The 14,679-nt window shown below is 45.1% G+C and overlaps 1 protein-coding gene across 4 annotated transcripts in view; it reads right to left on the bottom strand.

The window, feature by feature from the left end:
- The window catches only part of LOC137430216 (uncharacterized), an 81,500-nt gene extending 68,160 nt beyond the window's left edge, over nucleotides 1-13,340 (bottom strand). Inside the window, exon 1 of one of the 4 annotated variants that reach the window (XM_078780423.1) lies at nucleotides 12,843-13,340. In XM_078780423.1, coding sequence (XP_078636549.1) covers nucleotides 12,843-13,107 — 265 coding nt within the window. In that variant the 5' untranslated portion in view covers nucleotides 13,108-13,340. The remainder of the gene's footprint in view (nucleotides 1-12,842) is intronic. The other 3 variants (XM_068120906.2, XM_068120907.2, XM_078780422.1) reach the window with 3 other exon arrangements.
- Between the last annotated feature and the right edge of the window lie 1,339 nt (nucleotides 13,341-14,679).

Genomic DNA, 14,679 nt, shown 5'->3' with positions numbered 1-14,679 from the left:
CAACTTCCTGCTGCCTTCAACATATCTCCCACAACTCCCGTCGGCCCTCCCGCTTTTCTACCCTTCATTGCTTTTATCGCTTCCTCAACTTCCTTCTCAGTTATCTTCTCTGCCGGTCCTAAAACTGGGTTACTCTCTATGTTGCCATCCCATTCATTCTCTGTATTCAACAGCATTTCCATACATCTTTTCCATCTTCCTTTAATTCCATCTGGGTCGACAACGATTTGTCCCACTTCATCCTTCAAGCAACTCACCCCCATCACATCACACCTCTCTTTCGCTATCTGCTTTGCAATCCTGAATACTGCTTTCTGACCCTCTTCCGAATCCAAGCTTTCTCCGAACATTTTCTTACATGCCTCCTGCGCCTTTGCTACCTCTTTCTTTGCAGCCTTTCTGGCTGCCTTATAACTTTCATGCTCTGCTGTTTCTGCTCCCGTACCCTTCGCCTTCTGCCACTCCTTGAACTTCTTCCTCTTCTCGTCAATCCTCTTTCCAACTTCATCATCCCACCACCATGTTTCCGAGTGCCTCGGTGGTCCTTTTGTCCATCCACATACCTCACCAACGGCTCCCAACAGACTAGCTTTCATTGACATCCAACCACTTTCAAGCTCAACCACATCATCCTCGACCCTACTCAGCCTCTCTTTTAATGCCTCCCTTACTGTCACCTCTTTCAACCTCCACACCTTCATTCTCGGTTGCTACTTCACCCGCCGAGCTCTCCTCGCACCTTTCACCCTTACGTCGCAGACAACCAAGTGGTGCTGTGAAACAGCCTCCTCCCCCGGGATCACCTTTGTGTCCCGGAGGTGCCCCCTATCTCGCCTACGCACCATCAGGTAGTCAACGGTTGTCGTCGACCCACCTGACGTGTATGTAACAAGCTTATTATCCTCTTTCTGGAACTGAGTATTACAAATCAACAAATCAGCTCCATCAGCAAACTCCAAAATCCTTTCACCTTCTCCATATCTCACACCATATCCGTAACCCCCATGAACTCCATCAAAACCATCCATACTCCTTCCCACATGTCCATTTAGGTCTCCTCCTACCACAACAACTTCCTCATCTTTCACGTTTTCCATCAGCTTCTCTATCGCACACCAGAACTTGTCCTTCTCTTCATCGCTTCGACCAACCTGCAGAGCATATCCCGAGATGACGTTCACCAAGAGCTTTCCAATCATCATTTTCACCATCATCAACCTATCACTCGCTCTAGTCACACTCACCACACTGTCTACAAACTCCTCAGAAAACAGGACACCAACACCATTCATGCCCTCCAGGCACCCTTGCCACACAAACTTGTATTTCTGTCCCTGCCTACCCTTCACCATTCTCACACCACTTCCCTTCCATCTCGTCTCTTGCACACAACATATGTCCACTCTTCTTCTGACCAATACTTCCACCACGTCTCCTGATCTCCCTGTCATTGTCCCAACATTCCATGTCCCAAACCTCAGAAACCGATCTCCACTTCGGGCTGTACCCTGCCCACATGTAGTTGTAATTGTCATGGTTCTCTTTTTGAGGCAATGTTTTTATGGCCGGATGCCCTTCCTGACGCCAACCCTCTTAGTCGCCTCTTACGACACGCAGGGATACGGCGTACCTATTCTTATCCAGGGTACACACTGGGATCCAGGGTACACAATGGGAACTACGACCGTACAACTACGAGATAGAATTGTGAGGAGCCATAGATCTGGGGAAGGGTATAAAACAATTTCTAGAATGTCGAAAGTTCCCAAGTGAGCTCCATCATTAGGAAATGGAATGAGCATGGAACTACCCAGACTCTTACTACAGCTGGCCGTCCAACCAAGCTGAGTGACCGGGAAAGAACGACTTGGTCAGAGGTGACCAAGACCCAATGACCACTTTGACAGAACTACAGAGTTCCTTGGCTGAGATGGGAGAACCTGCTGGAAGGACAACAATCTCTGCAGGACTTCACAAATCCAGGCTTTATGGGAGAGTGGCCAGACAGAAGCCACTCCTGAGAAAAAGGCACATATGACAGCCTTCCTGGATTTTGCAGAAAGGCACCTGAAAGACTCTGAGAGCATGAGGAAAAAGATTATGTCATCTGATGAGATGAAAAGTGAACTCTTTGGCCTGAATGCAAAGTGCTACGTCTGGCGGAAACCGAGCACAGCTCATCACCCATCTAACACCATCCCTACCCTGAATCTTGGTGGTGGCAGCATCATGCTATGGGGATGTTTTTCAGCGACAGGGACAGGGAGACTTGTAAGGATAGAGGGAACAATGAATGGAGCCAAATATAGGCAAATCCTTGAGGAGAACCTGCTCCAGAGTGCAAAAGACCTTTGACTGCGGTGAAGATTTACATTCCAACAAAACAATGACCTCAAGCATACAGCCAAAGCAACACTGGAATGGCTTCAGAACAACAACATGAAAGTCCTTGAGTGGCCCAGCCAAAGCCCAGACTTGAATCCCATTGAGAATCTGTGGAAAGACTTGAAGATTGCTGTTCACTGATGCTCCCCATCTAACTTGACAAAGCTTGAGCAAATCTGCAATGAAGAAACTCCCCAAATCTAGATGTGCAAAGCTGATACAGACATAGCCAAGAAGCCTCAAAGCTGTAATTGCTGCCAAAGGGACTTCCAGGAAGTGTTGATTCAAGGGGTTGAATATTTATGTAAATTCGATATTTCTGTATTTCATTTTTGATGATTTTGAGGGAATTTTAAAAAATCACTTTGACATTACTAAGTAATGTCAGTGATACTCATTACTGAATCCATGGGTGGATCAGTGACAAAAAGAATCTCAATTTTACCCATTTTAAATTCAGGCTGTAGCACAATAAAATGGGAAAAAGTCAAGGGGTGCGAATACTTTCTGAAGGCACTGTATGTATGTATGTATGTATGTATGTATGTATGTATGTATGTATGTATGTATGTATACATATATATAATAAAAGGCAGTGTCCGTCCGTCCATCTGTCTGTCTCCTTCATAACTCCAAAAACATTAAACCTAGCGGCCCCAAACTTTGCATGCATACACCTGGACCTCCAACAGATTGCAATGATGAAAACTGGGTGTTTTGGTGTGTTATAACACCCTTTTTGAACATGATTAACAAGGTGCTCATAAGAAAAAAACCCCAAAAAGGCTTACCAATATGGCGGCCCACCATCTTGGTCAGCCCACTGCACCTCGCTGGGTTCTTAAACTGCCATTTTGTTTCAGCCTACTCAAACGTGCCTTGCCTTGGAAACACGATTGATTATTATTGCATAATTGAAGCATATCATCAAACTCTGGATTCGGATATGAGGAGTGGATGCTGTAGACCAGCGGTCGGGAACCTATGGCTCGCGAGCCATATATGGCTCTTCCGGTGACGGCATATGGCTCCCAGACAATTTTGAGTTGAAAAAAAAAAATTTAAAAAAAAAATCAGTTTGGAACTGATTTTAAAATACTTGTGATATTTCTTAATAATACTGTGTCATTTTAAAGTAAACAGAAATTAGTTTTGAAGATAAATTTCACGGGTCACGGGTCACCCGTGGGTCGGGTCGGGAACCAATGGCTCGCGAGCATGTCCGCGTCATTGTAAAGGTGAAGAAATCAATTTTATCAGATAGCCAACTAGTTTATCCGCTTCAACCCTTGTAACGGAAAAGATGGCGAAAAGAAAAAAAGACGATGATTACCGTGCATTCCAGGCTGCGTGGACAGAGGAATTTGCATTTGGTGAGAGAGCAGGATCTGCGGTATGTCTAATATGCAATGATAAAATTGCATCGATGAAACGGTCAAATATAAAGCGGCACTTCGATACGCACCATGCTTCATTTGCATCGAAATATCCAGCGGGGGACAGCAGGAAAAGGGCATGCGAGGAGCTACAGCGGAGACTGCAGGCGAGTCAGCAGCAACTACGTGTGTGGACCAAGCAAGTTAACGGGAATTCCGCTAGCTTTGCGGGTGCTTTGGCAATAGTAAGGAATGGAAAGCCATTCACAGATGGCGAGTATGCCAAAACATTCATGCTTGATGTGGCCAATGAACTGTTTGATGACTTCCCAAATAAAGACAAGATAATCAAACGAATAAAAGACATGCCCCTGTCAGCAAGAACTGTGCACGATCGTAGCATCATGATGGCAAATCAAGTCGAGGAAACACAAATTAAGGACATAAACGCCGGGACATACTTTTCTCTCGCGTTAGATGAGTCAACAGACGTTAGCCATCTATCTCAGTGCAGTATAATTGCCAGGTATGCTGCAGGTGACACACTGCGTGAGGAAAGCTTGGCTGTTTTGCCAATGAAAGGGACAACAAGAGGAGAGGATTTATTCACGTCTTTCATGGAGTTTGCTAAAGAAAAAAAACTACCGATGGATAAACTTATTTCTGTCTGTACTGATGGTGCACCCTGTATGTTGGGGAAGAACAAAGGATTTGTAGCGCTTCTCCGTGAACATGAAAAGAGAGCCATCCTAAGTTTTCATTGCATCCTGCACCAGGAGGCGCTTTGCGCTCAGACGTGTGGCCAGGAGCTTGGTGAGGTGATGTCGCTGGTCATTCGAGTGGTCAACTTTATTGTTGCCCGAGCTTTAAATGATCGCCAGTTTAACGCTCTGTTAGAAGAAGTTGGGAATCATTATCCCGGTCTGCTTTTTTTATTTTTTTATTTTTTTGTATACAAGATCGAGGCTCGTGAAAGAGCGAACATTAATCACACAGAAAGACAAACCGACACATAAAACATCGGGAGCGGTAGACAAGATGGGGAGAGAGGGGGAAGGACACAAACACAACATTTGAGAGCAGGGACCGAGAGACATGGAGACATCGAGAGATCTGAGAGAGGGCGAGGGCTTTGGGGGGGGGGGCATGGGAAGGGGGCGGTGGGAGAGGTATAAAACATATGGACACTGCCAGGACTTCCAGGAAAGAAGTTGGAATTTCAAACAAGGTGGATCTGGGGTGAATTAGCGGGGGTAGAAAAGATCAAGGTTTTGGATGGGGGAAGATAAGAGATGGTGGTGAACAGCTGTTTTAAAGACCTGGAGGGAGGAGTGGGATTGAAGGGAGTGAGGGAGTTTGTTCCAGAGGCGGGAGAAAAGAGGAATGAAAAAGTGAAGGTGAGCAGAGAGCCGAGATTTCGGCAGTTTAACCATCAGAGGGTTGCTGGCAAATCTTGTGCGACCTGTAGGAATATTTGGGGGACAGAGCACAGAGAGAGCTGGGGGTGCAAGGCCGGAGAGGAGTCAGTAGAAGACAGAAAGACCACCTACCTGCGGTGAGTGAGTGAAAGGCCCTCAGAGATAGCTTCATCGCGGGAGATTCCAATAATTCTGAAAGCTTTGGTTTCAACAGCGTGAAGCCGAGCTAGGTGTGAGGCAGGAGCACCGGCCCATAGGGGAGAACAGTATTCCATTGAGCTGCAGATGAGAGCCTTGTATGTGGTGAGGAGCTCAGGTGTGCCGAGGAAGGACTTCGCACGACGGAGGATGCCCAGTCGGCGACTGGCTTTTACACAGCAACGTGCGTTGGTTGTCAAGGGGGAAGGTGCTCAGCCGATTTGCAGCTTGCCTGAGTGAAATCCGGACTTTTCTTGAAATGAAAGGCGTCAAGCATCCTGAGCTAGACAACACTGACTGGCTCCTGCAGTTTCACTATCTCGTGGACATAACTGGCCATCTGAACCAGCTCAATGTGAAAATGCAAGGTATTGGAAATACAATCTCATCCCTTCAACAAGCAGTGTTTGCATTTGAAAGCAAGCTGGAAGTCTTTCTCAGGGACATTGAAACAGGTCGTCTTCTGCACTTTGAAAGACTGCAACAATTTAGAGATGCATGCTTAGCAAGTGACTCCACTCAACATCTGGATCTCCAGCAGCTAGCTGGCTTTACGTCCAATCTCCTGCAGTCATTCAAAGCACGTTTTGGAGAATTTCGTGCGCGCACTGGTCTTTTCAAGTTCATCACTCATCCACATGAGTGTGCAGTGGACAAAATCGACCTGACATGCATCCCCGGGGTCTCTATCGGAGACTTTGAGCTGGAAGTTGCTGACCTGAAGGCATCAGACATGTGGATGAGTAAGTTCAAGTCACTTAATGGAGAGTTGGAAAGTCTTGCGCGACAGCGAGCAGAGCTGGCGAGGGAACACAAGTGGACAGAAATGAAAAATCTTCAACCTGAAGACCAGCTGATTCTTAAAACTTGGAACGAGCTTCCTGTGACATACCACACAATGCAGCATGTGAGTATTGCCGTATTGACCATGTTTGGCTCTACATATGCATGTGAGCAGTCATTCTCGCATATGAGGAACATTAAGACCAACCTACGCTCACGTTTAACTGATGGAAGCCTCAACGCCTGCATGAAGCTCAACCTCACCACGTATGAACCAGACTACAAGGCCATCAGCAAAACCATGCAGCACCAGAAGTCGCATTAAAAGTAAGACATATTTAATTTATTATACGTTAAAAATACTATATGGCTCTCAATGAAATATATTTAGAAATATTTGGCTTTTATGGCTCTCCCAGTCAAAAAGGTTCCTGACCCCTGCTGTAGACTAAATAAATGTCCAAATCTGGGGTGAAATCTGGCAAAATTTATCATATCTAACGATTTTATAACCAAGTCACTAAGTGTATATATTCATTTATTTAAGTGAGGCTGTGATTCTGCTTCTGGGGAGGGTGGGGAAGGTGGTGGCCGCCCCGAGCGGCACTCTTGGGGGTTGGCCAAACAGAGCCAACACTGCCCGGAAACGCGTTTTTTGAATGAAACCTTTTTTTTTTAGCAAATAAACACTTTTTTAGTAGTCAGAACTGCTGTTAAACTCAATCCTGCAGTGTAAATTTTGAAAATCGGTTCAGATTCAGAGTTTATCAAGCGTATCGCATTTTAGTTTTTAACCGTGTGCGGAAATGAAATAAAGTTACGAACACTGCCCGGTGAAGTCCGGAGAGTTGTACGAGGGTGGAAGAAAGAGTGGAAGGGGGTTTGGACGGGGAGTTGTATGAGGGTAGAGTGGTGAGGAGGGAGGAGATGTAGAGGGATGTTGGTCCCTGTACATAGAGTCCCGACATGGGTTCATGCCTTTTTTATTTCTGCACGTGGTTAAAAACTAAAATGCGATACGCTCTACAAACTCTTAATCTGAACCGAATTCCAAAATTTAAACAGCGGAAATGAACTAAACAGCAGCTCCAACTGCTAAACCAGAAAGCATCTGAAAATGCAAAGGCCATCCGTGCCCGTTTGTATTCAGACATCTTCTTCTTCTTCTTCTTCTTCTTCTTCCTTATGCTAAAAATAACGAAAACAGTTTTTAAAAAATACAAAATGAAAATTGATGATTTTATGCAGCCTTGACCTTTGAGCTTTAGATCTAAAAAAACAATCTGCTTTTAGCTTTTGATTGGTGAACAAATGAATTGACCCAATATGCAGATTCTTTAAATTTCAGATCAATCGCATGAAAATTGATGATTTTATGTGACGCTGACATTTGACCTTTTGACCAAATTATTAATTTGCCTTCTCCATATTCTCAATCTAAAGCTTTGGTGAAAATCTGATGACAAAACTCAAATGGTAAAAAGGTTGCAGTCCTGACAGACACCACGCACGGACAACACGCACGCACGGACAACACACACACACTAACACACACACACACTAACACACACACACACACTAACACACACACACACTAACACACACACACACACACACACACACACACACACACACACACACACACACACACACACACACACACACACACACACACACACACGTAATTGCAAAACCCCGTCTCCTGCTGCGCACGGGATGGGATTAAAAAAAATCTCTCCGGGAGGTGTTTAGTATGACCCCTTTAAGGGGGAGAGGGAGGGGGTGGGGGGGGGGGGACAAATTTGTTTTATTGTATGATTTGCATCTCTCATCTATTGTCATTGACACTTCTGAAGACAATTTTCTCATGGTGCATGGAAGCAAACGGCCATTTATAAAGACAGAAAAACAAAAGTGTACCTGTTTACTTGTAAATGTATTGCACTTCATTTGATTTGTAATATAATAAAATTATTTCATTAGACTTTGTGTTTAATTCAGCATGTGAGTTACGAGGGGCGGCAATTTAATATCTCGCCCTGAGCGTCATTTTTCCTCCATTCGCCACTGACTCCACTGTACGTACCTGCGATGTGTTTTTCAAATTCCTCAGCCATTTCAACCAGAAGCAATCAGCTTGCTATCGCTTGCCAAGCCAGCCGTTCCTTATCACCCATTTCGTTGGAGTGCTTAAGCCACTTGATGAGAGCTCCACAAATGAAGTCAGAAATACCTGTGTACTTAATTAATTAGTCACAAAGCCGGGGAAGTTTAGGTGTGTTATAAACTTATAACACCCTTTTTGAATATGATTTACCACCACTTGGTGAATGCTATTCAGGCTGCTTTTACAAGCCATGGCGTTACAGTAGACAGAGCTACCTTTTTGTTTTTACGTACCCATAGCCTTTATTGACTAACATTTTTGTGCGATATACTAACCTTCCCCTCCCTTCCACCTTCCCCTTCACTTCTCCTCCCCCTTCACTTCTCCTCCCCCTTCACTTCTCCTCCCCCTTCCTTACCCTCTCCACCTTCCCTCTCTCCTCCCCCTCCCCCTTCATCCTTTCCTCCCCCTTCTCTCGTCCGTTCTCCCCTCCCTCCTGTCATCCCTTCTCTCGTCCGTTCTCCCTCCCTCCTGTCATCCCCCTTCTCTCTGCCTCCTGTCATCCCCCTTCTCCCTCCCTCCTCTCCCCCCCCCCCCACCCTCTTTCCCTTCTCCCTCCTCTCCTCCCCCCTTCTCCCTCCTCTCCTCCCCCCTTCTCCCTCCTCTCCCCTCCCCCTTCTCCCTCCATCCTCTCCTCCCCCCTTCTCCCTCCCTCCACTCCTGCCCCCTTCTCCCTCCCTCCGCTCCTGCCCCCTTCTCCCTCCCTCCGCTCCTGCCCCCTTCTCCCTCCCTCCGCTCCTGCCCCCTTCTCCCTCCCTCTGCTCCTTGCCCCCTTCTCCCTCCCTCTGCTCCTGCCCCCTTCTCCCTCCCTCTGCTCCTGCTTCCCTCCCTGCTGCCCCCTTCTCCTCCCTCCTCTCCCCCCCTTCTCCCTCCTCTCCCCCCCCCCCTTCTCCCTCCTTCCCCCCCCCCCCCTTCTTCCTCCCTCCTCCCCCCCCCCTTCTTCCTCCCTCCTCTCATCCCCCCTTCTCCTCCCTCCCTCCTCTCGTCCCCCCCTTCTCCCCCTCCCTTCTCTCCTCCCCCCTACATCCCCTTCGTCTCCTCCCCCCTCTCTTCATACTCCCGCCACAAACTACACCATGGAATTGCAGCTGGCGCGGTTTTTTTAAACCATTGATATTAAAATAAAACGTAGCCTAAAACCACCAGGATTTTATGCCGATTCCGAATCTGTGTCTAAAACTTTTCTCCGATGTGTAGTTCTTGAGTTATAAGCAGACAGACAGACAGACAGACAGACAGACAGACAGACACACACACACACACACACAACACACACACCTCCTTTATATTTTTATATATATATATATATAGTATATATATATTATATATATATATATATATATATATATATATATATATATATATATATATATATATATATATATATATATATATATATATATATATATATAATGTTGCGAATATGGAATTTGGCCTCCATATCCGCTTGTAAATATTCCCCTATTTCCCCAATACTCCCAACTATCCCCAATCCCCCATTCCCTAGTCCATTGTCTGTAAACAACACTCTGTAGAACCGACCTTCCCCTTTTTCCCCCATTAAATGTCGTGCCCAGGTCCACCGCATCTCACGTAGACAACTTTCGGACATCTTGCTAGTTATTCTTAGTCTATGTCAGTTAAGGACTCGTTTCCATTAATTCTGACTCTTCGTTGCACCAGAATGTGATTATATGGCACCAGTAGTGAGTTTAGGACTTTCCATACCTCCTCCCATCTTCTTCCCCAAACAACAACAACAACAACAACTACAACTACAAACAACAACTACAACTACAAACAACAACTACAACAACGGCGCTGCGCGGGGGAGTGTGCGTCCTCACACCAGCTCGGTTAGCCGCCATTGACGATGCGCTCCGGCGGGGTTACCACGAAGGGGCTCCTTGTCAGCCCCTCGTCAAGGCGGAGCCGGTAACCCCCCCCCCCCCCGCACGCACCCAATGAGAAGCAACGTGCCGATTCCAGCTGGGCGGAGCTACGAGCCGAGGGCGTGTCACTCCCCGCGGATATACGCGGCCACGTACCGGACGTGACGTCAGATGCGCCCCGAGCTTGAAGAGGAAGTACCAGTCGTGACCTCCGAGCGCTGTGACCTCCCTGCATCTACTGGACCGTACAGTACCCTGTCCTTGAGCCAAGAGTGCACCTTGAGCCATCGATACCCCGCTTTCCTTGCCATCAATCCCCGTGTGAGTCAGCCTTTTGTCCCGTTTATCTGTCGTCTGTTGGGGTTAATATAAGAGTGTGTTTAAGTGCCTGTCTTTCTATGATGTCCCTCTTGTAGTTGTAATCTAACCTTCCGCTTAATATAATCTCCTCCGGAGGTCTTGAGAACCGTATCCCTGGTGTCGTGTCATTTTAATCCCAGCCGTGTGTCTTTTCCTTCATTGATCTAGCGTAGCGCGATTAGTCAACGTTCGGGTATAATCGGGTAACTTGTGCAGACGTGGTCATACCAAACCGCTCGGTAAATAACATCTAAGCCGCGTCTGTAACAATATATATATATATATATACATTGAACCTTGACTTACGAGTGCCCCAACTTACGAGTTTTTCGAGATACGAGCCGTCGCTCGGGCGGTTTATTGCTTTGAGATGCGAGCCGAGATCTGAGTTACGAGCTTTCGCCACCCGGTCACGTGGTTATCTTGCGTGCAAGTACAGTATCTCTGTCGTATAGCGCTGCATTTTTGTTTTCGCATGTTGGTTATTTTGAGTTTACGCCACCAGGTGGGTTCTGGTCACGTGGTTATCTTGCCGTGCAAGTACAGTATCTCTGTCGTATAGCGCTGCATTTTTGTTTTCGCATGTTGGTTATTTTGGAAAATTTCATGTTCATGTCGAACATTTCATGTTCATGTTCATGTTTTCATGTTCATGCCATGCCAGGCCACAACTTGTTCAGAGTGCCGGCGATAGCTCGCCTTCTCTTTGTGGAAAACACGGTACTGAGAAGAAGAAGAGGATGATGTGCTTGGATATAAAACACGCATCGTCGAAAAACATGAGCGAGGTGTGCGTGTTGTCGACTTGGTGAGGCAGATGTGAAGGCAGCTGAAGATTTTATTATAACTTTTGCCGAACTGATAGAAGCCGAACGATACATCCCGAGCAAATCTTCAACTGTGACGAGACAGGGCTCTTCTGGAAAAAGATGCCGAGGAGGACGTATATAACGGCAGAGGAGAAGAGCATGCCAGGCCACAACTTGTTCAGAGTGCCGGCGATAGCTCGCCTTCTCTTTGTGGAAAACACGGTGAGATCCTTAACATCCAACAACTAATGGGACGCAAACGGGGCGCCCAGTTTAGCGGTACACACATTGATGAATCACCCTGCCTGTGATTCACCCATGACAGGTTATAGCTGGGTCGGGATTCAAACCCAGGCTGGACAGTTTAGACTTTAGAGTCAGTGTGCGTACCTCCAGTCCAGGCCATCCTGCCAACTTGTATGCTGCATACAGGTGAAATATAAAGCGCGAGATATTTTTATATATACTGTATATTTAAAAAAAAATTGGTGTGGTTTTTGGCGGGCTGGAACGGATTTAATAGCATTTCAATGCATTTTAATGGGGAAATTTGATTTGAGAAACGAGCAATTTGAGTTACGAGCTCGGTCACAGAACGAATTAAACTCGTAAGTCAAGGTTCCACTGTGTGTATATATATATATATATATATATATATATATATATATATACATATATATATATATATATATATATATATATATATATATGTGTGTTCTAGGATGTTTGGTGAAACGTGTATTAGCAATACTTGCTTGGTAGATTCCCACCAACATGATGTAAAGCCCCTGTCACACCTTGACGATTTAGCCAGCGTATGCCGACGTATCAAAATTGAGTGCTGGTGTGAGTCATACGCTGGCATACGTCGACAAATTTTGTGCATGTACGAAATTTGTCGACGACCTCGGCGTACTACGACGTATGCCAGCGTGCTTCAGCGTGCTCTTAACGTAACCAAATTTTTCATACGTCGGCATACGCTGGCTAAAACGTCAAGGTGTGACAGCGGCTTTACACAGTTGGCCACAACTCATAGTCATAAAGTAAAAGAATGCCCATCAACAACCTTAGAGGAAATAATAATATATGTATGATCTGCAAAATTTGATTTTGGGGAGGGTTTGGGGGATGGCGGGGAGGGGGGGCAGGGGGGGCATCAAGAGCCCATCAGGAAAAGCAAACAACTTGCTACCAAAGTCCACGTGGGAACATGTAATTTGTTCAGGATGCCGGTGATAACTCGCCTACTCTTCGCGAAGGACACCATGGGATCTTTTAATATCCATCAAGTTATTATTATTATTATTAACTCAAGCTAGCAGACGGGTCAGTTATGGTTACATCATTAGGTATGAAACCAATCCGTCCATACTTTTGAGATATCCTATTGACAAACAGACAGGGGTGAAAACAGCCATGTATACACGTTCTGTTGCAAAGCCATATCTGACCTTCCATGAGATCGTAGAGTTGTTTGAATCTGTACTGCTCTCCTTTGATAAACACAGCCTTGGCCATATGCATAAAGTACTCCAGGATCCACTTGTTGGCCTCCTTCAACTGGTCCTCATAGTTCTGTTTGGACCCCACCTGGCTCACCTCTTCGACATCCCCACCATCTCCCACATTTGATTCCTCTTCTATCCTCATTCTAGCCCCATTGACATTCATTTCTTCTGCGGCCTTCTCTCCACTCGTTACATCTCTATTCCCCATGTTCACACAACTCCTTTATAGCCTTGCTATCCTAAGTAACTGTTTGTTAGTCTCCCACACTTTCTTAGCCACACATGTTATTGGCCGTTGGACACTATTTTACCCGTTTTCCGGAAGTCTATACGTCATTTCCGGAATATGAAAAACACACCGACACGAGATCAAAATTATAATTATTATATCAAACGGGATAATAAACACAACATGTGATGAAGAACCCTTTATTCCACCTTCAACAAATAATTAATTATTTTAAAGAAGTTCCTACTTCCGGAATAAAACCTATTTTTATCCGATTCATGGAGATACAGGCATATGTAAGTGGAACCCTCATTTAATATTGTCAAATTTATGTTTTGTGTAGCTTCGTATAAAATTTCTCGAATAGGTTTTTAAGAGAAATAATATTAACGTCTTCCGCTGTAGTCATTTTGAGGGTAGGACACCAAATTATATTTACTTCACAAATCCCAAATTAAAGTGTTATTCACACCAGGCTGTCTGGCAAAATGATTAATTAGGTGTTCGCACTGATCGCCATTATTACATATGACGTAATGTGATCATTGGCCAATTGGAGTAAAGTGAAAAACGGAAGCCACGAAGCGGCCATTTTACCACTCCCTTTCACAGCACCGAAGAGTGCTATCCGTGGGGCTTGTTTCCTTTGCGAGCATCTTGCTTGATTCAAAGCGCTCAAGCAAGCACTCAAACGGAACGGAGCGCTCGGCACCGCTTAACAACATGGCGGCCTCAATGGAAAACTGTGCTCACACAGTACTCGAGCAAATGCTGTCCAGGCCGTCGCTTTTACTTTTAGTTTTACTCGATCGGATCCTTTTGTAACAACAATTTCCCCATGAAATGAGTTTTTATTATGTTATTATTCTGTTAAGGCAACATAATCTATGTCCACGAAGTAACTTTAGAGGTCGGGAGAAAAAAGGATGGGCAAAAAAATGCAACAGGTGGATAAAATATTAATGTGAAGAAATGAAACGTAAAAGTGTTGGAAATACAGATAGAAAAAGATCGACATTGAATATGAGGAACGAGAGAAAATTTAATAAATAATTATAAGGAGAAAAATAATAACAATCAAATAAAGCGACTGCATTTAAATTGTATTTGGCCATCAAGAAAAAAGAATTTCTCCTGTGTTGATGTTTTATTATACTTTGCCACCAAAACACGATGCAAATCATGTCATATTCATTATTTTCTCACAATATGGAACCAACCGATTCACGATTAATGGAAACAAAATGGCGTACACGGACCACGTGACCAGCATTTTCAGGAGACGTCATGTCGAAACTGCTCTGTATACACAGGGACTCGAGTGGAGGGTTTATTCAGGTTATTATATTTTAAATAGTTAGGATGAAAAGTAGAAGTAACAATAAAAGTATGAAATGCACGTGTCTGTAATATCGTCACTGTAACAGTACAATTAAATAAATAGCCACCGATCGTCTTGAATCCGACTATGGCGGTTCTTTTGCTAACATAAGTCGGTGTGCTCCGCAAGCAAGCAGCTTGCTATTTCCTGATATCGCTTGCCAAGCGATC

The sequence above is a fragment of the Myxine glutinosa genome, chromosome 6 (assembly GCF_964187855.1).
Source record: "Myxine glutinosa chromosome 6, kmMyxGlut1.1, whole genome shotgun sequence".
Lineage (NCBI taxonomy): Eukaryota > Metazoa > Chordata > Myxini > Myxiniformes > Myxinidae > Myxine > Myxine glutinosa.
Note: the sequence above shows the minus strand (reverse complement) of the source record. Positions and strands in the feature narration are given on the sequence as shown.